The sequence below is a fragment of the Homalodisca vitripennis genome, chromosome X (genome assembly GCF_021130785.1).
Source record: "Homalodisca vitripennis isolate AUS2020 chromosome X, UT_GWSS_2.1, whole genome shotgun sequence".
Lineage (NCBI taxonomy): Eukaryota > Metazoa > Arthropoda > Insecta > Hemiptera > Cicadellidae > Homalodisca > Homalodisca vitripennis.
The window spans coordinates 137,096,496-137,121,176 of NC_060215.1; the positions used below are offsets into that span (position 1 = coordinate 137,096,496).

General features: G+C 32.7%; 2 protein-coding genes across 3 annotated transcripts in view; one reads left to right on the forward strand and one right to left on the reverse strand.

The window, feature by feature from the left end:
* LOC124369889 (probable chitinase 2) overlaps positions 1-3,502 on the forward strand; it is a 31,501-nt gene extending 27,999 nt beyond the window's left edge. For both annotated transcript variants that reach the window (XM_046828031.1, XM_046828033.1), the window contains exon 8: positions 2,983-3,502. In XM_046828031.1, the coding sequence (XP_046683987.1) occupies positions 2,983-3,321 (339 nt within the window). In that variant the 3' untranslated portion in view covers positions 3,322-3,502. The remainder of the gene's footprint in view (positions 1-2,982) is intronic.
* Positions 3,503-4,888: 1,386 nt separating this feature from the next.
* On the reverse strand, positions 4,889-24,415 carry LOC124369890. The gene is made up of 4 exons (XM_046828034.1): positions 24,010-24,415; positions 14,592-14,801; positions 10,962-11,098; positions 4,889-5,149 (listed from the first exon to the last, which is right to left on the reverse strand). Exons 1-4 carry the CDS (start codon positions 24,086-24,088, stop codon positions 5,132-5,134), a joined length of 444 nt encoding a protein of 147 aa, XP_046683990.1. The 5' UTR covers positions 24,089-24,415; the 3' UTR covers positions 4,889-5,131.
* Positions 24,416-24,681: the final 266 nt, after the last annotated feature.

Below are 24,681 nucleotides of genomic sequence, written 5' to 3' on the forward strand. Positions count from 1 at the left end.
AGACTCTCCTTTTACTATCTCTGGTGTGTAAAGCACGTGTTGTGAGGTTCACCTATATGGTTGGTGCTTTTCCTGACCATTCTAGACTTTCAGATACTTTTATTTCCGGAAATGTTTATGTACGGTTTCTGAAGACTTTATCTATGGTCTTATTAGGAACCAGTCTTATGTACCTTGTAATGTGTGGACTTGCAGCATGTACTTCCTGGTGACTTTATGTATGGTCTTATTAGGACCAGTCTTATGTACCTTGTAATGTTTGTAATGTGTGGACTTGCAGCATCTACTTCCTGGTGACTTTATGTATGGTCTTATTAGGAACCAGTCTTATGTACCTTGTAATGTGTGGACTTACAGCATCTACTTCCTGGTGACTTTATGTATGGTCTTATTAGGAACCAGTCTTATGTACCTTGTAATGTGTGGACTTGCAGCATCTACTTCCTGGTGACTTTATGTATGGTCTTATTAGGACCAGTCTTATGTACCTTGTAATGTGTGGACTTACAGCATCTACTTCCTGGTGACTTTATGTATGGTCTTATTAGGACCAGTCTTATGTACCTTGTAATGTTTGTAATGTGTGGACTTGCAGCATCTACTTCCTGGTGACTATGGTCTTTAGGAACCAGTCTTATGTACCTTGTAATGTGTGGACTTACAGCATCAACTTTATGACTACTTTGTAATGTGTGGATTTCAAAAGAGCACATTTGAAATAAATTAAACTTGTTTTTGTAATGTGGTGTCATTATTAAAGACTAATTAATAATTTTTAATTCTTGTGTAGCATTGTTAATAATTAATTCGTTTGTGTGACACGTTGACTAGTTAATATGAAATAATGAGAACAGTAATTTATCACCCTCTAGCAGTTGATAAGTTTTTAATTTACTTGAGTGAGTGAGTTTATCGTTGTCACCACATGTTCTGCCACTACCCCACCTACCGTTAGATACTTATCAGCTATTTGGCACGCATTTACCTAGTATGTTTTGGGGGGCTCAATAGTTTTGTTGTTGACTGACGTATTACACAACTTGATTTGATACAAAATTTAGTTTTATTTACAAATTAAACTTTATTAATTTTTAATGTGGGTCAGTGTGGTGGATTTATTTGCAAATTATATCTATTTATAAAAAACACCTGATGTTCTAAAAATCATTTTACTGTACAATTACTGTATTACAAAGTGGCTTTGCATAAGCTACACAAAAACTTTGGGTTGGAAATTAAACTTTATTTGGCAACAAGATGATGCTCCACCATTTATGGTTAAGTGATGTTCCACCATTTTATGGTTAGGTAAGGGAATTTCTCAGCAATGAATGCAACAAGCAGATCGTGAGATGTAGAACAACTGATTGTTCCCCAGATCATGTGATCCAACATTGTTAGGCTTTTGTTTATACACAATTTATTACAAGTTCTTCGAGAACTGTAATTGCTTCAGTTACATGTCAAAAGTTACATTATAGTACATACATTATTCTCAAGTTAAATACAAAATCATAGTAGTTGAACTATAAAGATCAATGTATTTCTTCATGTCAGTCTTTTCCCATCAAAAACTTCTTGAATGGAATAGATGGACTTCTTCAGCAACCAGTTTGGGATACTATCTACCACATGAAAGATAGTAAAGTCACTACTAAAGTCAATATTTTCAACTCTCTGAAGCAGCCTTGTAGCTGCCTTTAGGGCTTATTCCTAGCAATTTATTGATTTACTAAAAATCTAAGGTTAGTGGCATTTGCTGCTTCTCAGGTCAGCATTACTGTATGTAAGATGTATTTATACCCAGCAGGGATCACTTCTGGCTGGTTTATACCTTCCAGTTGAACCTACTACTGGGCACAGAAAAAACCGATGTGTCACTTAAATCTGGGCAACCTTATGGATGTCCAGGAGCGGCACATCACTAACCGCTAATGTCGAGATTCTGGGGTGCAAGGGCAAGGGTGGTTGATAGGTCTAGTCTACTGCGGGAGATGACTGTTAGAGTTTGGTGGGGTTCATTCCCTAACTATCAGAGGTTCTTGCTAGCCTCAAAAAGGATGTGCCACCCCATGCCTAATTTGACTGGAGAGGCTGGTTCATAGCTGTCCTCCCCTTCTTCCAGGGGGAAAGATTAGTGCTCTAATTCTTCCTCATGGATCTCGACGGGAGGCGGCCCCTACCCCCTAACCTTACCTATTCTGAATATCCTGTCTCTCCGGAAACAGTGCTAAGGTTCTAATAGGACTAAGTGCAATTTATAACCTCCTTGTCCTAAGAGACAACAAAAAAGATGTATTTAACACGTTCACGACGACGTATACCCACTCGGGTGCATGCTCTCTTTCATAAGTGCCAGTGTGTACCGCCCGATGGGGTACACGTTGCAATGCATTTCCTTATTGTGTTTTTACTGTTTGCCTGTCTTGGTGGTTTTGCAAAATTGTGAAGCCTATATACTTTTCTCGTCATACTTAGATGTTTAATGTAAAATAAACAATGATAGTTTCTAGCCATTATTATTAAAAAATTTTACGATATACAAAAAAGTCCGGAAATCAGCCATTGTCTTGAACTTTTAAAGAAGTCAGTAGTTTACTGTTTTTGCTTCCTGGTCATTACTTAATTGTTTCATTTGTCTAATGACAAAGCGACTGGAATTTAATATTCTACAGACCCAGACAGTTTACATCTGGTGTTCTCAGAGCAGTTGGTTATTCAGTGTAATATGAATGCACTTAATGTGGTCTGTAGTGGTAATGTCTGGTAACCATTGTGCTTATTTACAGTTGCTAAGATAATCTGGTGTGGCTTGGGACACTGACGTGATTATAAAATATGTTTGATTAATTTATCAACACCAGTTGATTTAATCGTTTGTCCTTCTGACTAATTTGTCACAGGAAGAATTGTATGCACATCTAAGTAGAATGCACTTGGGATTTTAAAAGATGAAAAATCAATTTAATTTTGATATTTCAGGTGAAATATGCAATGGAAAAGGACCTGGGTGGTTTGATGATCTGGTCCATAGATATTGATGACTTTCGTGGAGACTGTGTAGCTCAAGATGGAGAGAAGAAAGAAAAGTTTCAACTACTTCGCTCAGTTAATGAGGCCATAGTATCTAGTCTGAGAGAAATTGATGTGGAGAAAGAAAAGGAGAAAGAAAAATCACAAACTGAACAGACAACTGAACAAACAACCAACGAACCTGTAACGCCAAGCAAGGCTACAGTTTTGTCGACTTCCTCTATCCTAATATCTGTTCTTTTGTTCCTACCCTGCTTCTTCTACAGAACAATTACTTTAATGTCCTGAATAGAATACAATGTGGTATTTATTAGATCCTATAAATAACCTTGTATAGTTTTATAACAAATGTAACTTCCTCATTGAAAATTTCAGCAATTCCTTTGTCTTAATCCAACAACATTCAATTTTTGAACAAGGAAATTAACTGTCCATCCTTTGTGACTTTGTAATAAAGAATTACAGATCAGCGTTTCCATTTCTTAACCAAACCAACTTATCCTTTAATTAGGTTTACAAAATAATGGGTCACATATTCACTTACAGAATGAGTGAGTGGGTACAGAAATATGAGCAGGCTGCCACTTCTTGAACTTAAAAGTTCAGGCTGCAACTTCTGATTTCTAAAATATATTCCATAAAGGAAACTTCACTTTGTATATAAAGGGATAGTAATATCTGATACCGACTGTGTCAACCCTTATTCTATTTTCTTTAACTCCATTGGTACCTACCTCTCATCCAATACAACAGGTCAAATATCTTATTACTCTTTTTGGAATTTACAGTTATACAAAATTGTCACCGCTTTATAGCATGCGCTACTGACTGACTAGAAGTCTCAATGATTTTAAAATCCTGGGATCGATTGTCGTTAATTTTAAGATCCCATGACTGGTCTTCGAATTTCTGCAACCCAGTTTCTGATCAGTAAAATTCAAATTTATTCTTTACAATTCATTTAAATTTGAAATACTATTTTCTAATTGCAAAATAAAATTTTAATATTTAAAAGGTTATTGTTGGAATTTTTAACCCTTTGAGTGCCGTTTGAGAAGCGCTTTTGACAGGGTGGCACTGCCAGTTCCAGGCATTTCTGACAGTTCATTTACTCGTATCTCAGTGCCAAACACTCTTTTTGTGTTTGTGTAGTGTTCCGCTAAGTAATTTATACTTAAAAAAAAATAACCATAACAAAACGATTTTTTTTTATTATGTAGGAAGAAAACTGGGTTATGAATTAAAATATGTACTAGAAATGATAACACACATATATATATTTAAATACCAAAAGTAATTTTAAAATTTGAATTGTAATGTTATGTTGTTTATTTATTTTATGCACCTTTTATATATTTGCTATGTAAATAGGAACAAATATACCAAATTTCAAAAAGTAGGTACCCGTATTACTGAGTTTTGAATTTGTTGTGCACGCAATACATATATAAAATGAGAGAAAACAGTTTTCAAAATCATTCATAGTACATATTTTTGTGAAATTAATTAAACTTACATTACTTCAATTTACATAAAAAAATAAAAGACTCACCACATTTTTTTAATTTGCTTCAGACGTGATGTCAAAATAAATGATGTTCCCTCACACAGAAAGTAGGCCACTAGTAAGTAGTCTATGCCAGTTATACTTATTCAGTCAAGTCTATACACAACATACTATTTACAAAAGTTAACAATTAGTAACACATGTGGGCAGGCTCACTGTCACTGCCTTTGAGATATCAGCTCCAGTACAACAGTACATAGCATGTGTCTGTACATGAAGATTTGTGTCAACAAAATCTATTTAAGACTTTATACTTTATGTGATAGCCAAGAATAAAACAAAGCCTTATTTTAGTTTTTAACATGTTTATTTTAGTTAAAACATATTTAAAATAAAAACAATATGAATAACATCAAACCAATATACATATCATCAGTCACTTTTTTACATAAAAATGATACTCCTCAGGAACTAGTTCCCTGTCGGATCAGTTCTGTTTGCAGGTGATCACATTAGGTACACTTATCTGTTGGCGATTCTTTACCATAAATTTCCACAATATTTAAGTTATTCTTACGCGAAAGCCTTAATCTACACAGGCCTTGTGCTCTGAAATCAAACATAGTTTTAATAACATAGATGATTCGTACCTTTACATAAGCTAATTAAAACATTTAAAAGTAATATCACAAATTTTACAACCTAAGTTATAATCAAATTAACTCTGGTTATCACTATAATGAAGGATATAAGATGATATATTAAAGTACAATGTAAGATTAACTGAACTATTTCAATATTGAAGATTTACCCATTCACTCAACAAATCATTTATACACAACATACAGATAAATATAACAAGCAATACATACATGACATTATAGCTTTAGAAGTGTTATGATTAGAAAATGTCATTCTGTTATTTTTCTTACTAAGTTTATTTACGTTATAATCATGTGCAAAATCAAAGGGAGGGAAGAAGTGGTTCTGATCCCTAAATACTGTAACAAATGTACATGCATTAACATATTTTTGGTTTTACACAAGTAAATGAAGTACTGAGTAAAAAACATCTTAAATACTTTAAAATTATGTAAAAGTAATAGTCTATAAGTTTAAAATGTTTCCAGGAATAGATCAAGATCTGGTCAGAGATAAATGATGCGAGATACATCATGATGTCTTGATTACCATTCCCCTCCATAAAATCAATTAGTCCCAGTTATTACCTCATGTGTTAAATTTAACCCTTAATCTTTTAAAAATTTAAGTAGAATAGACACATTTTATAGGCAGCCTACTGTAACGTTATTCATTTATTTGCGATAAATTCTAGAATTAATATCATGTATTTATAACATTATAGGAAAAAATATATTTTCCCAATATTCTGCCAAAGCAATAAAAAGTTTCAAACTAAATTTGAAAATTTTCTAATCGCCCTTGTCAAAATTTCATAAACAGCAAGCAAATACCACCAACAATAACAATAAAGTTTATACAGTGAAATATATATTACTTTGTTGCCATTGATCACTGTTAAACCATAAATCAACCTAATTTCTATTAGTAAATATAAAAAAACTCTTAAGCATTAACAAAAAAAGTACTGTTCAAATACAGAAACAGTTTACTCTAAAAATTCTCTGACGAGGAATTGCAAACGTGTTTTGTATGGTCGGATTCTTCTGTAAAATAGACAGAAAACTGACAGTTCAGATCTCGAATTTCATGTTTCATGCAGTACTGTACATTACTTTAATTATACATAAACCCATTTGAAACTTACAAACTAACAGAAAAACTAAAGAAAATTTTATATAGTGCTTCAATTCTTACTGTCAGGGCAGTTGTGTAATGACAATTTTTGAAAATAATACAAACTTATTTCATAGCAGATGAATAATTTTATCAACCAAAATAATTTGTAATAGTTGAAGGAAGTGAAAATATACAAAAACAACTGGAATTTACTTGATCATTAAAACATAATCTGTTTATTTACAAAATTTTAAAAAATAATACAAAATCTAATATGATAAAGAAGTGAATAGATTCCCTGAAGCAATCACAAATTCAAATACAACTTCAACTACCACTGTGAAACTAGTTTGTCTGCTACATAGATAGCAATGCCTGAAATCCATCAGTCAATAACTGTTGTAAGGTAATATTCTGTTTTATAAAACAACAAATCACTTATCAGATAAAATCTATTACAAAACCATATTCAAATTCCACAGAGAAGAGTAGTAAATGAGCACCCAAATACACATTACATCCAAAGGTGAAATGTCACATATAATGAACCCTGAAACTGGCAAATGCCCAATACTAGAAACTTATGCTGCACCATCGGTAATGCTGCACCTTGATAACTTAAAATTAAAATTAATTCAGTTCCAAACACGTTTTGAACATACATAATTTGATTTACCATTATGTATTTTATTTAAGAGAATTATAATTCTGCTGTTCTTTAGACAAGAAGTTTGATAACAGATCTAAGAAAACAGTGGAAACGGTACCAAAATGCCTAATTCTTTTGACCAAAATGTTTTTGAACAATGAAAGGGAACCCTGCAACTATTATCTGTTGTAACTGTTGTGTTATTTTAGTGTGAAATAAATAACAATTAATTCTCCGATTGCTAATATTCTGTGCGTTTTACAAAAAGTTAGAGCTCGATACATGCAAGGAGCCTCTGTCTTCTGCATGGGTTTTCCTGAAAAAAGTGGTTACAGACAAACCATATTTTTGGCGATTACAAGTGCATGTAACAAACATTTACATGGTCGAACACTGAAAAATCAGATTCTGCCATAAACAGTGGATGGGTCACCACCACTATTAAACAACCAGTTGAAACAATTCCTGCGAAAATCATCATTTAGGCCCTAAATTTTCGTTATACAGCAATAAAGTAGAATATTTTTACGCAACAAAAGTGTTTTTCTAATTTATCAATTCAATTAATACTTATTCACACCAAATTTAATTGGCAACTTTCGGGACTCTAGGTGTATTGCCATTGTTGCATGATTTATGATTTGTAGGCTATCAATTGACAAACATTCTTTTCAATTGAGAAATATTAATGTCAATTCCAGGATTAAGGAAAGATAGGAGCTGACCAGCTTTAGATTTTTGAATAAAAATTATTATAGAATATCGTTAATTAATGTTAGTGAACCATAATTGATTGTGTTCCAAATCAATCGAAACATAAAGTTGTATATTTAGGCAATAGTGGTGAGAGACCCAAGGTCATACAATTAGGATCACATTAATGTGGATCTACTCGGAACAGACATTCTGCCATGTTCAAATAAGGGAGATTTCTAACCACTGTACTCTGTTTTATTCTGTAGCAGTTTTATAATTTAAACAAAAGGTAATTGACAATACACAGAATCTCTAATACTATGAAAATATTCTGTAGATCGAAATTGAATGGATTGGTCCAGTTGGGAAAACACTCTTAAAGAGTTAAATTAATTTTACTTAATATTAAATAATTCTAGATAAGCAAAAAACATTTAAGAAAATTACACGAACACACATGAAGCACTCATAGATTAGCTAATCAATGTGACATGACAAGCTTAGTGACACGACACGGTTCACGCATGTCAGATTGTCTGCGCTAAGGCTAGAGGCTGATGGACATTTAGCATGTCTGTAAGGCTAGAGGTTTGTGGGCAGGTATCTGTAAGGATAGAGGCTAGGCTAGCAGAGAGATAACATATCTGTAAGGCTGGAGGTAAGTAGGCAGGTAACATGTCTGAAAGGATAGAGGCTAGCAGAGAGGTAATATATCTCGAAGGCTAGAGGTTCATGGGCAGGTAAGATGTCTGTAAGGACAGAGGCTAGGCTAGCAGAGAGATAACATATCTGTAAGGCTGGAGGTAAGTAGGCAGGTAACATGTCTGAAAGGATAGAGGCTAGCAGAGAGGTAATATATCTGGAAGGCTAGAGGTTCATGGGCAGGTAAGATGTCTGTAAGGACAGAGGCTAGGCTAGCAGAGAGATAACATATCTGTAAGGCTGGAGGTTAGTAGGCAGGTAACACGTCTGTAAGAATAGACCAGCAAAGAGGTAACATGTCAGTAAGTGTGAATGTTGACTTTAGCTCCAGTTCACCTTTCCCTTAGTTCAGCGTCTGGAATCTGAAGCTGTCACAGACATGACTCCTAAAATATGGAGCTATGTTCGTCTCTAAGACAAAGGTGAACTAGATCTAAACTCAACATTCACATTGAATCAATCCTTCCTACTACAGCTACGTTATGTCTGTAAGGCTAGAGGTTAGTGGACATGTAACATGTCTGTAAGGATAGAAATTTGTGGGCAGGTAACATATCTGTAAGGCTATAGGGCTGTGGATAAGTAACACATTTGTGAGGCTTGAGGCTAATGTACAGGTAACGTGTCTGTAAGTAACATTCATTTACTTACACTATGAAACACAACTGTTATTTAAATAAACCATCTTAGCTTAACACATAAAATCTCTATACTAACTAGTAGAGAAAAAAATCAACATGGTCCACTGATTGTAATAAAACTAAAGACAATATTTACTTGGTTAATGACACATTTTCAAACTTGTATAATAAATGTACAAAAGAGCCTGTAAGAGCATCACTGAATTTCAGTAATAATTTGTTCCTTATTATTGACTAAATGCTGTTCCATTATAATTCTGAGAGAAATGAAATCGTAATCGTGTAACAGCAAATTAAGATAGTTTTAGCATTTCATAAATCCACTCACTTGATGGTATCCACTAAAGCTAGCCTCATTGCCGGATTGCAAAAGTAGCAAGGATTTTATCATACACCAAAATTACAAGGCTAAGATGAGAGGGGAATACATTTGAAATTTTAAATTTTACTTTTAGTTTGTTAAGATTCGAATAAGGGGAATATTTTTTTAAATTTACTTTCCTATCATGATCTTAGAACCTAAATAGCAAAATTAAACAGAACAAAATTAAGCCAAGTTACCAACCTTAATTTTTCAATCAAGGACTTGCATATATATTTCTCTTTTTTAAAGTGTTTATGCTCTTAATCAAAATATATAAACAAATTGTAAAACCCCTTGGAACAATATTAGCCAATTAATACCATATAATTCCATAACCACATTCCAAAGTCCACACAAAGATCAACACAACAAACAAAAGACAAATCAAAGATATCCCCAAATACCAGTCTATGTAAATTTCACAATTTTCAATTCACCTTTAGATATTTTAACGGTTAATTTGATACTGATAAGTACCGATACACTTGTGGTGTATTGTTTCCAGCTAATACTCATGTCAGTTATTTTACAAATGGTTGTTATAAAACAGAATTTAACTATTCCAAAATCATGCCATCGGCCAAACTGAACAATATGACCTTGATTGTATGGCAGGTGTGGTTGTATTTGTTTCCAGAAATCTTTGTGAATTTAATTAATCTTGAAAGAAAATTAATTACTTTTGGTTGTTGTGTACTTATTGGATATAAACCATTTATATTTTGTGTACCAATAAAACCCAATATTAATCTGATCCTTCTCCGAACATTTGAGTTGATATTTCTAAGAACGGCTTGAAAGAGAAATACAAGCCATGCGGAGAGATGTTCGAGAAAATGAAACTTAAACCTTAAGTAGTCAATCACAAAATTTAATCCTCTGCAAGTCTGAGTTGGATTTAACTTAACTAATCAATATTCTAGTGTTCATATTGAAGTAATAAATACAAATGTATTTGCAATCACACTTATAATAACTTGTTTGATTCAATAATTTTTAAGCAAATAAATACTTATCATGGCATATATTGCAGTGAATTCATGATTATCACAAATTTTTAACTTTAATTTACAACATGTCCTTGATTTACTTGAACCATGATTGATCTTCATCCATTCTAAATTGTGGTAACTTGGTCCTTTTTTCATAACATGTTGAATACTTTGATAGTGAGTGGAAACAGTTATGTAACCATGTGTTTTGTAACAATGTTTTAAGTTTCACAAGTGTATTTTTACTATTGGTATATCTTTTACGAAATTATTTTTGAATGATGTAAGGTGGTTTACACCTCTCAGAAATATACAGTGTAATATAGTGGCTTCTGTAATGCAAATTACTCAATGATTACAAAATCAAAGAAGGTGAAATAACTGAAACATAATACTACACATTTCAAGGTGAATGTTGCATTTGACTAGTTAAAAAAGCTTCTTGTTAAACTGATGCAGCATTCAACTTTGGCTTTAAACACTTGACACAACTCTGAACTGAAGTCAAAGGTGATAAAAGTGACCTAGAGAAAATTAGTTAAAAAATTGAACTAGAGTAATTAACTAATGTAGATCCTCATGCTATCGGAGGGTCATCTTCATCTTGACTACTAACCAAAACATTGTTGTAGGAGCGAACTCGCATTCGGTACAACCTGTTGAGCCACATCTTCTGCCTCCCAGTGTACACAATTACACCAATCAGTCCGGCCAACAGCACTGGCACTGCCAGCCACAATAGTAACTTAAACCCTGAAACAAACAGAGCTGATTGTAGGAGTGAAGTCACATTAGCACTATCTTTTGAGCCCCATTTCTCATATTCATTAGGGGAATAATACTGACAGGATGACACCTACGTTCAATCGGCGTCATAGTTTTCATTAAATTGAGCTGTATTACTTCACTTTAAATAATAGTGAGTTATTTTAGTATCGAACTAACCAGTTCATCAGTTTTCATTATAAACGAGTAGGCCTGTTTACTTAATTTACAATATCCAGTTTTATTCATTTCAATTTTAAGATTAATATTCCAGTCCTCACTGCAGTTATGTTTTGGATCAAAGGAGAAGATGATCAAGCTACCTACATTCCATGTTATCTATTTCCAGTCCAGCCAAACAACAATGCCAGTTGATAAGATGGCTCAACTTGCTTAACCTGGCACTTGTAGGATATTATCTTGTTTTGTGGATGTCCAGGTATTAAATAGTAGCTGAGGTGGTGGTGTACACAGCCCTTTATGCCATCAACCAAAGAGTGAGATACGTGGGAGATAAGGTTTACTAATGAAACGACAGTGGTGACATCTGGATAGTAGGTTGGGGGAAAGAACTAATGATGTAGATCATTATCAACAGAGTGATAACATGGACTTTCAGAATCATGGAGACTGCTCGTAAGGAGATGGATTAGTTTGTGATGGAATTAGTTGGGACAGTTGGAGGTAGAACTGCCAGTTGATTCAATAAGTAGAAACCACTGAGTCGATCAGCAGCGGCAGACGGAGTAGAGCGGTAGTGTCCGGCCATTGTGTGGTTCACCGGCAAACGGAAGCGACATCAGTTATACTCCGTTAAGCTCAGGTATTTCCATGCTAGAAACCTTGGTTGTTGGCAGAATGGATGTGTACAGTGCAGCAGTTGTATAGCATGGACCAAGTAGCACCTGGACGCTGGAAACTCTCAAGTATGTTTATTATAAGTTTTATTTTTTTACTTGAATTAAAATTTATTTAATACAATTTTTATTTTTTTATGTGGCACTGTAAAATTCTCTTTGATTTTGAAAACAAGTTTTGTTTATAATTCATTATTAGTTTCTGATTAATTTAATAGCAGTCCTATCTCTAGTAGCATACCCAGCACACTCTAACTGTAAACCTCCTTGGCTTTCATTCACCGAACCATACTGTAGAACAGAGTTAGGAGCCCAAGATCACGGAAAATGTAACAATTTAAATATTTTAGTTCTTAGGCTTACGTGGCCGTTGTCATGACTATCTTAAAAGCTTTCCAGTTCACAATGTGTATCAAAACATTGCTAACACAACTAAAATTTGAGATAATTTGGTCTCTGTGTGAAGAGGCTTTAACAATTCAGTACGTTCCTTTGGTCTATTGACATTTGTATTATGTATAATGTTAAAATAGGGTGGCCAATTCAAAATTAGTTTTGGTCACTGCAAAATGTCTATTGTACATTATTTTTGAGCTATAATTCCTAGAAATTGATGAGACAGCATTAAAAAGCATAGTTTTATATTTTATTTGACAATACCTCTATGGGTACTGCACAGGCTGTGTCTATACTGAGAAGAGTGAGTCACATGATGATGTTTAGAACAAAGAGCCGACCCACACCTATTGTATTTCCACGAATTTAGAAATACAGGTGATTCTAAATTGTCAAGGTCAGTGTCCCATCCCCTTATATTTCCAAAACGTAACCGCTCATCACAATGTCTTTTTTTATTCATCACTGTTGTGATACAACTGTCAATGTGTACATGCTACATTTTCTTATTGACAAGATTTTATCATTTTTGCTACAATATATTAATACAGTGCAATACATACGTAGCATAAAGAGTTGTAAGTATGTTTCTAACATTAAGGTTTTTTGTTACATAGATATGGAACAAAATTATTATTTTTATGACGCCTAATTTTAATTTTGTGGATAGTTTGAAATTTATATCTAGTCCCTTGAAGTTTGAATTATTCATCTTGCACTACACCTAAAGTTCTTTGATTGATGTTCAGTAATGGAAATGGATCATAAAAGGATTACAGACATCTGCTACCATTAAGTGCTACAATAAAAGTCAGGAACATAACGTTTCAGAACTGTAATATACCTTCTTCTAGTGTTGTCCTCTCATGTATACATTTATGCACTCTTCTACTTATGTTCTAATATTTGAAATCTGAAGAAGAGGTCAGATTTCAGTCCCTAAAATGTGTAACGGGAGAGTTTATTGCCTATTTTGGTGTTTCTTTGGGTTATTATTGTATTCCTAATGGTAAAATTTATCATTTATGTAAAATGATAGTTCATCACCCAGTCAACTAATACTTCCTTAACCCTTTCCGCTCGTATGTCGGACGTTGTCCGACATTGCTATTTTGCCGTTCTGCTCGTATGTCGGACGCCATCCGACATTGCAGTGACGTCAGCTTTACTTTATTTTTAGCCGGCCTACGATGTTTCCGATTGGTGCTGCGATCGCACGGCATTCTCAGGAACTAATAAATTACAGCTGAACTACAATTGGTCAGCTGCTGATTTATTTTGCTTTGTCATTGTAGTCACGTTTCCTAACCAATTTTTAAAGGCGTTTGCGTTAGTGACTCGATATGTCGTTACCAAGTACCCCTTTTCTTTCTGATTCAGAAGTTATTGCTGAATTACTTAATTAAGGCAAGGATAATCAAATAAACATACAAAAGCCAACAGTTATCTGTCAGTATAACAAATATATGGGTAGCTTGGACCAAGCAGACCACTATATTGCTTCCTACAAATTTCCCCGTAAATCTCTGAAGTAGTGGAGAAAGCTATTTTTCTGGATGTTGGAAGTGGCAATAGTAAATAGCTTTCTCTTGTTCAACACGAATAAACAAAACCATGGAGAAAAAACAATTCAACACAGGAATTTCAGAGAAATCCTTATCACTGAACTTGTAGGCCATGTCCGTAACCCTATGAGTTTGAAGCGGGGTCGTCCTTCATCAGTAGAAAAAGAAGAAAAGCTAAACAAACAACCTCACTTTCTTGCAGCTCATCCAACAAAAAAAAACTAAAGAATTTGCTGTTTGTAGCAATAGAAAGGTGCCAGGAGGAAGAAAGGAAACACTTTACTATTGTAAAACCTGTTCAAAAAATCCTGGTCTTCATCCTGCAGAGTGTTTTGAACGATACCATATCATGCTAAAATATAAAACTTATTAGTGTAAGTATCAAATTTTATATCTCTAAAATATAAATTAGAAATAAAATAAAATTATTATACAATATAATAATGTATATACTTTATTGACTTCCAGTTTGCTAAAAATGGGTTTTTACTGAAAATATGCTAAAATAAATACGAGCTGAGGGGGCAGACTAGTGAAAAAAAATCCGAGTGGAAAGGGTTAATCTTATCTTAATCTCTTTGTGTACTATTTCAGGTGGAATATTATGCATTTTCAAACAGTGTAAAAGCGATGTTTTTGGGAAATGAGATATACTAAACTCACCGAATCCACCAGAATCTGAGGGTGTCACTACGTGACTTGGAGGTGAAGGAACTGAGTCTGGTGACACCGGCTGACAAGTACCATCCTGTATCCTCTGATAGTTCCTGCTGCATCTGCACACGGAATGCTCACTGTCCAATTCGATGCAAGTTTCATTTCTATGGCACTGTTTGAAGTCTATTGTTATTTTGTTGTCACAGCGACGTTCATCTGGAACACAAATCACGTTAAACCTTCTCAACCTAAATAATTATTGAAAGTAGTGAGAGCTAAACATATATATTTTTAAAATATGGGTTTAAGAAAAGTATTATTTTATTTTAAGGGAATTAGAAACAATAATTCAAAGAGAACTACCAAGAAGCCCTACTTGCACCCAACTGAAGTACAAAACCTTTCATATAAGCATAGATTAGTTGTAAACTACTTTAACGGCTTGGGTTAACAAGATTAAATAATGCATACATCAACCATGTTTATTTTAGCCACTTGGTTTACAAGATATCAAACTGGTTTTAAATCTATAAATAAAGCTATTTTAGATCAGTATTCCACAACCTACCATTACAAAACAAGAATTTAAAAAAAAATATTTTTCACTTAAATAAATTTATATTAAAAAAACAGATGTAGTTTTAAAATAAATAAATTGTCATCATGATTTTTTTTTAATTAAAAATAATCTCATTTCTAAAGCATTTAAAATAACTAATACTCAAATTCAGTACTGTACTAATACAATTCCTGTATTTACTTCACATTTGTCTAAATAGATGTATGTATAGGTATTTCAAAAGAGTCGTATATAATTAGTATTTTCACTACATAATTTAAAGACACCTAGTATTTCCCCCTTATTCATTACAAAATCAAAATTTTCAAATGCTATTACAAATGTTAAAGTACTCATAGAAATGACTTATTTTACTTGAAAAAAAATCATCAAACTTTATTAAGATTGAGTTGTAGATTATGAAATAAACTGCCTATTTTATAAAGATTCAAAATTGCAATTACTATTATACTATGAGATTTTACTGTTAATATTTTCTATGACGACTTATGAAAATGTACTGAACTACAGTAGCCTCATGAAGATGACCCAATAAAGAAGAAAAGTGAAGACTTTTCATAAAGTTATTCATTGATAAAAATTATACGGTTCTTATGTAAAAAATACAAAAATAGGACACTTTTTGGAATAATATACATATGTTTCCTCAGAGTTTTTACTTTTTTTTTAGTCTCTATGATAACTACAAGCAGAAAAAATAACTGTAGGAAAAATCCTGTACCTGCCTACCATTATAAGTGCTCGTCTTGGAATTTGCAATGAGAAAATACAAATAAAAACGCTAAATGTAAAAACAATTCAAAGTAGCTGGGAAAATGTAAGTTTGAGATTTTCATTAACATGACGTCACACAGAGTTCATTAATGGGTACATTCAAGTGCTAATCTGCACAAATTAAGTCAGCACTGGTGCCATTATTCCCTGGGACTACCCCTCGTTAATGACATGCAATAATTAGTATCCAAGGTGATTTCCTCCTACTAACTTACATCGGTAAGGAAGAAATTTACAATTAAGATAACATATCAGTAGACTAGCAAGCAAACACATTTTGTAACTAGGAAACAAACCGTATTAAAAGAGACCAAAATTTGCCTAAAATGAGAACATACAGCACACAACATCTTGTTCAACATGATTGATTTTAACAGAGATGGTTTTTGAATATTTAAAATACACAAAGGACTAAAATAAAAATTTTATCAGTTTTACTAGATTAAAGCTTATATTAGTATACTATTATATAAGTTCCATCCAACTCTAGTTACTGACCCAATTAGATATTTTCACTAAATTCATTGTTTAAAAATATAGAATTTTAATAGTTACTTGTTTTAGCATTAATATTTACCCATACACCAATACTGTTATGTAATAAAAGAAAATGATGAGAGGTAAAATTATGAAGAATATTTGGAGTTAAGTTATTATTCCCCTAGGTAGTTCTGTATTTTTTATCGTATACAGTAATAAAACCGTAAACAGTTTTACTTTTTATTTCATAATATAACAATACCTTTTCATTTTTTAGGATACATTGAAAATATGACAAATAATTGTTGAAAACACTCAAATATTCTGCAATTGAATTTATTTGGAAATCTTAAAAAGAAATAGACTGCACACTAAACTAATTCCAAAAAAATTATCTACACATTTAACAATTTTAAAATGATAGGAGTAATTTAGTTTTAAGTTATATTTGGAATAGAATGTAAATAAACTAATAAAGGTGTATTTACACCTTTAAAAATATACAGGGTGTAACAAAAAAAAGTTGGGCTGGTTATTTATTTTCAAATTTTGTGTGTGATTCTAAGCAAAAAATGAAGAAAACCTAGTTTTCCAATTTCCACTTTGTTTAGCCGCTAGCCGCCATTTCATATTTTTTATCAACACATTATTATCTCTAAAACTATTAAAGCTAAAGAAATCAAATTTGGCACATAGGTTTGAATAAGAGGAAAATAAAAAAAAAAATAATTGTGCTATTTTCTTTAATAACAAATTGGTGTCCGTTGAAAATTTTAAGTCAAATCACCAAAAAAAAAAAAAAAAACAATAGTTATACAAAATGTACTGAATACTAGCTATTTGGTGTAACCAATAATTCTTTGCTAAATTTATTAAGTTTTATCCTTTCTTTAAATGTTTTAAGAATAATATAAACAATATGTTTTAGCTTATCATTCTCTTTATGAATCATGTTTTATCACTCATTGAGTCATTTGTTACAAGATATCAAAACCACACAGACTCCTATTCAGAGCCTTGTATGCACTATTGTGACTCATTACAGCAACACTATACAATCATAATTGTCTATGCACAATATGCCAATTGTTTATACCACCTTTGAATAAACTGAAAACTGTATTTGTTAAACAAGACAGAGTAATTGATACTTTTTAACACAAACATGAATACTGTTAAGGCCTTTTACACAAAGTACTACTTAATATTTAATACATGAAAAATAGGATTGTAGAATAAAATATGTTTTAATCGTCACTCTAGAAACTGTAAGTGTCTATTGACCTTCAGTGTACGATGACAAAATAAAAATAAAATATTAATAAGTTACAGTGACATCATGTTCATTAAACTTTGCAGTGAAACTCCATATTAATGAAAGATGAATATGTACAATCGTTATTGGGTAGTTAAGCATTGATCTTCAGTTAATGTGCAAACACTCCTTCTCCCTCGTTACCTTCAGTATGGTACCCTTCTCTGGGGGAATTTTTAGTTATGCTGCTGATGTCTTTCTGTGCCAAAAGAAAGCTTTACACATTATTTTTAATAAAAAGCCTACTGATTCATGTAAGCCTGTCTTTGTAGAAAGTGGAAAGGACTTACACTTCCTTGTATCTTTGTTCTACAAAGCCTTATGTATGTAAAAGAGAATCTTGATGTATTTAATGTGAGAGGCCTAACTCATGATTATAATACTAGAAATAGAGATCTAATTGATTTAAAACATGTTAGGCTAAGTAAAACCCAGCGTACATATCTTTTTACTGGCAAAAAGCTGTTCAATAAATTACCATTGATTGTTAGAGACATTTCCTGTAAACATTTTAAGACAGTTATGTTTAAAATGGCTCAAAGAAAAGGCTTTTTACTCTGTTGATGAAATGTTACGTTGTAGTATGGACAATTTATGTTTTTAGACTTCTGACCTGTACTTTACCGTATGCAATCTAGTATGTAAGCATAAGCCTAGGAGTTATGTGCTTTGTAGTCTGTAGGTTTATTGTATTTCTACAGACAAAGGTACGCCTTTGACACTGTCAATACATTGTATATGTGGGATGACAATAAACATCTTGATTCTTGTTATGTCTGTGAGTCACTTGCTGTCACAGTATATCTAGTGTTCTTCACAATATGAACTAAAATGCTTTGATTTAATAGATGGAGTTTGGAGTAGAGCTATCAAGCCCTCTCTACCACTCAACCGTCAGTGTTCTATTTGCTTTATCATACATTATGTTATAAGTGTGTTCCACTCAACTAGGCCTACTTGACTAATCTTGTGATGTTAACACAAATTATATCATTAATATCATAGATTGAGGTTATTTTTATTAGGGTAATAAAAAAAATTAAGTGTTTTCCACTATCCGTATTTTCACTAAACCATTACTATCATTGCCCTAACTATGATCCCAGCAATGAATAACTGTACTCTAACGGTGTTTAATAGAAAACAAGTAAGCATATTCAGGATGATAGCAATTAAATTAATCATTAGTACTACATTACTGGCAAAAACTTACTCCCATACTAAGGTGCAAAGTGTGTTCCACTTGAATAAGTTCAAAACACAAAATATTCCACATAGCTTTTCACTATTTCTATAACAACCAACCAAAACAATGTATCCAGTAGCCCTTTATTTCTCTTTCCAGCTATGATATATTATTATGAATACACTAACTTTACCAAGAGGTCACTGTCTCACCAGTGTCACAATTGCATTGGAAATACCAGCAAGTGTCTCATCAGCCTCTGGGTGGTCATCGAAATAGACTAATTTCAGAAACCACCAAATCGTTTCACCTATTTCATAGAAGAATTGGGAATACACTATGCTTGCTAGCATTACTACCATTTGTTGGCGGTTGGAAGAACGTTCTAGTGAATGTTACTTTTATAAACAAGGGAATGAGTCCGTCTTGGATGCTGATTTTGAGCATTGTGAAGAAGACACAAATACGGAGAAATACGATGACGAAGACCCCGTACAGACTCTTCAGGAAAAAGCTACGAATAAACACACATCTTTGAAAAATTCTTTAGGACGCTGACCCTACGTTGCTTCGACCTTCTTAGAATAGGGATCATTCCACACTCTGAGTACCTGTCTTAGATTCAAGACGCAGGGACCGGTAGAAATGTTCCTAAGCAGGTAAGGGGTACAACTGGGAAAACCCTTCCTGTTGAAAAATGCGTAACACTTCCAGGCACTGCCATTCTACAATCTTACACTAAACATTGTTATTTACTAAAACCATGTTTACATACACCAATTTTGCAGATAACCCTACGATTGTGCATGCCTTGTGGAACACAAATTTTGACTAGGTTATATATACCCTTGCACAATGCTTCAAAATTGCCTTAGCCCTTTTCATAAGAAAATATTGAAAATAGAATGGCGTGAAAGGGTTAAGTAATAAATTTATTTGTCAAAACAGCTTTAGCATCGACTTTCATTTAATTTTCTGTTTGTTATTTTCTTGGCCCATTTCAGTGTAAAATCCAGTAAAACAAATGATAATACCTGTATTCATACACATATGTACTTTTCTGTATAGCCTACATATAGCAATTAAAGAACTGCTCTCAAAAATAAATCTTTCATATTAGTTTTTGTTGAATATTATTAATTGGATTTTTACACTAAACATAGTTATTTACTAAAACCATGTTTACAAAGTATAAACATGATATTTTCACTCCCAACTAAATAAATCCCTACATTTAGGCCTAGTGTAAACTTTATAAATTCATATATAACTGCGGACACTGAACCCAGGTACAACACAATGTTACCTTTAGTTTGTGGTTCTAGAAAGTACAGTATAACCCTGGTTAACTGAAATAGAGGGGGCAGCCATTTCGGATAACCAATTTTTCGCTTAACACAATTACATCTAAAAACTACCTATTGGAATGGGTGCATAGGAGAAATGAATTATGTACAAATGATTTCTGTTTGTTATACTTCGGAAAATAATTATAGGGGTGGACATCATAAATAACGATGCTTTATAAAATTTGAAATTTCATTTTGTAGTTACATTAAATTTGTATAACTGAATGTTTACTTCAGCCACATTATCTATAATAATCTACTTTTAACAATTTCTTAAACAGTATACTTTTAATTTCCAGAAATTTTAGGTGCTAACAAACCATATAGTGCACAAGAATTATTAACGTTTTTAACTTCAAGTTAAATCTGAAATAGTCCATTGATTTACGGGACCATGAGGAATCGGGGTTCCTAGGTGGGGGAGGATAACAAGCTACGGAGAGGCAGGTATAAGAGGAGAGGATAACAGGGTTATCAACCCTAACGTGAGAAAAGGGCAATGAATGAGCGGGAAAAATAAGTCTACCTAATGCATTCGAAGGAAATTTAATATTATATACAATAATAAACCTTTGAACACTTTTGATATATTTTTTTTATTTCGTACAATGTACATTTCAAATTGTATTAATTCATCTTCAGGTACATGTTTAGGTTAAGGTAAATTATGATAATAAATAATTGAAACCAGATTGTCATATGTTTGAACTACTACCTTGGTGGCTAAATTTGTTGTATTTAATTTTATATGTGATCAATGTATATTGTTTAAAAGTCTATTGAATAATACATTTTTTTTTAGAAAATCTTTGTCATTTAATAATATATATACATTACGATTAATTTTGGCACTTTTCTAAATTTCAAAATGTTCTAAAGTTGACAATAGGTGACTTATTTTGCATGTGTGTAAAATTTTAAGATTTTTTTTGACGTTTGTGTATGTATGGCCGGTGTTATTTAAATGGTCTGCATATTTTGAATTTGATGATGTCTTCAATGCTTTTATATGTTCATTAAATCTAATTTTGAAAGATCTGCCGGTTTGTCTAATATACTGGGATTGACAATCATTGCAATTTAATTTGTATATTTCACTATTGTTAAATTTTGATTTTAGTTTGTTGAATTGCCTTTGTTTTTGATTATAAGTCCGAGGTTGTTAAAAGTTTTGAAAGCCAATTGATATACTTGTTTATAAAATGATTTGTTAATTTTGTGGCAATGTTTACCAAGGTAGTCTAGAATAGAATAGAATAGAATATTCTTTATTGCACATATTCTTGGAGAACAGGGCAAAAGTCATGTTTATGTTACAATTGGTGTATGAGTTAGTGTTTGTCAAAAATTGTGTGTTCTACATTGAACAAATTCTTGGATTGTGTAAATTGGTCGCTCCAGTAGCCAGTTTCTCAAGGAGGCTTTGAAGTTCTTTTCTGGCAGTCTTCTTAGGAATTCAGGTAGAATGTTGAAGAACATTGCTCCTCGATAAGAAGGTTTCCTCTCAAATAAGCTGAGATGATGTTGATTTAGGAGAAAGTTGCTCCTGTGTCTGGTGTTATAGGAGTGTCCGTCTCCAGTCCTTGCTTGTCCTGATTTGATTGTATAGAGGATTGTCTCTTGGATGTAGAGTCCTACTACAGTCAGAATTCTCAGTTCTTTGAAGGCTGTTCGGCATGTGTCAAGTGGTCCTAGTCCTTTTAGAGCTCTAATTGTCCTTTTTTGTAGAACCAGTACCCTTTGGAGATTTGAGATTGTCGTGCCTCCCCAGGCTATCAGGCCGTATCTCAAGTGAGATTCAAACAACGAGTAGTATGCTGTCATAGCTACATCAGTGTTGCTGATTTGTGCAATTCTCCTTATTGCGTAAAGACTGCTATTTAGTTTTTGACAGAGCTGGTTGATGTGTGGTTCCCAAGATAAATTTCGGTCCAAGGTGAGTCCTAAATATTTTCCGAATTCTATTGTAGTTACTTCTGGGAGACCATGATAGTTATTTTGAGTAGCTGTAAAAATTAGTTGTTGGGTTTTTGATTCATTTAAAACCAAATCATTTAGGTTGCAATATTGTTTAGCCATATTAAAAGCTACAAAGGAGTCAATGTCTAGTTGATCTTTGTTTTTTTTTGCTACAATAAGGGCTGTATCATCGGCGTACATTACCATTTCACAATGGTTTTGAAGGTATTCTGGAAAGTCGCTAGTCAGAAGGATATACAAGACGGGTCCAAGAACAGAGCCTTGCGGCACTCCTCTGCTTACTGGTAGTGGTTCAGATTTTACTTTTTTGACCGTGTTGTGTGTAGTGTAAGTAATTTCCACAATCTGTGTCCTATTGCTGAGGTAGCTCTTGAACCACAGTCTGTTTGAATGTATTTGATATCTCTTTCTTCTTATTTTCTTTCTTTGTGTAATTCTTCGATAATACATCAATCATGTTTCAATTATTTATTATCATAATTTACCTTAACCTAAACATGTACCTGAAGATGAATTCATAAAATTTGAAATGTACATCGTATGAAATTAAAAAAAATATATCAAAAGTGTTCAAAGGTTTATCATTGTATATAATTTCATCATACACCTTTTGAGGCCACATCTCTAATATGAAATTTAACAGTTTTTCTGTTTGTCATCACATTTTGGCCACAATTTCTACCACCATGGTGAAATTTATTCATTCTTATTTCGGTCCTATTTGCTATTGCACAACTTCTTTGGGCATCTCGGAATTACTTTTCATGATTGGTTTAGCCAACATAGTCATTTTAACAAATAAGACACTTAGTACACTACTAATATTGTGTCAAAATCACAGAAAAGGCGTTCTTTTCTTTGACTTTGTAGTAAGAATTTAATTTCTTTGTGTACTTCTATAGTAATGGCCACTGCCCTGCTACGTAAAATAATATGGCTGGATGAGTTTGTAATATTATCAGCTTTCAAGCATTGGTGATCAGCCTTTTTAAAATTTATATTTTAACTTACTGATAGGTACTGATCTTGAGGGATGTTTTTCATTTCATGCCATCAGTGCAGGGCAGCGCCGTGCTGCCGTAGCCCATGTTAATGGCCAGAGGCATGACTGTCTGTCCACTCAACTGCCGTACTTAAATACCTTTTATGAGATAAAAACATTTATGATATTTGTTTTCTGACGTATTTGTAATTTGATTCTTTAGCATTTTATGAAAAAACAAAAAATATCGTGAAGTGGCTAAAGTAAAATGTTACCATTGTTTTGTTAAGGAAGGTGACTACAGTATGTTAATAATGTAAAACTCGTATTTTGCTTTTCCAATTGTTAATTTCATATATAAATGAAATTACCAATCATACCAGGCTAACTTCAAATTTAAAATCTTTTCAGCTGACAACCCAGTTCTTAAATCCAGCTGGTATTATAGCCTATGCACTAGGTTACCCATTTCGGTACAATTATCAAAGAGCACAAGAACTAGCCTAAATATTATTAGAACTTTGTTTTCCAGTCGTATAAATAGGGCATTTTAGTTGTGTTTGTGATTGTTTTTAAAAAATACATGTAATATTGTTTACTAAAATTATAACCATTTAAAATAGGTTAATATGCTTAAGTGTCATATCAGTTCAATAGGTAATAGACCAAAACACAGAGGGTCTTCTTTCTTATCTCTAACTTTCCTTCATATTTCATATTAAGTAAATTCAAACACATAGGAAAATTTACATTATATTTCTATTATGTCCAGACCTACCTTGAGAAGAGAGAATACCACATACTCCAAATATTAACAAGCACCAGAGATATGCCACAGTTCTTCCCATTGAAGGCATTTTAGAATGTTAGTATTAAACGTCACTAGTAAAACTGTATTTGCTTTTAAAGTATTTACATTTTAGTTATCATAATATGTATTTACAATTAAAGTCCAAAATGATGTTTATATTACACAATAATTATATGAAACGCCAACGCAACCAAACTTGCTACTAACCAACAATAATTGTGCTTTTGACTTATTTATCAACTTTTTAACAAAGCCTCATCATTTCATTGGTTAAATATTTCGCTGACTTGACAATCATGAGTTTGCTTTGAAAATATGACTGCTTTGTTTGACTAAGAGTTGATAACGAGATAAAAACGAGAACGAAAACAACTAAGAACAAGAACAAACAACAAAGTCCAAAGTCATCATTAATCAAGCACGAATAAGTAATTCTTATTTACAGGTAGGCTGGCCTCAATATATCTATGTAGTTGAAATATAAATTCTTGTTAAGTATCTAGTACAATTTTTATGTGCATCAAGTGGTTAAACTACTGTAAAAGAATTACATGATAAATACAAAGAGAGGATATATTAAATCTTTCTTGTGAACTTTTTTGTCACTGGCCTTGTGCGACACTTTTGTTGTGGTATTTG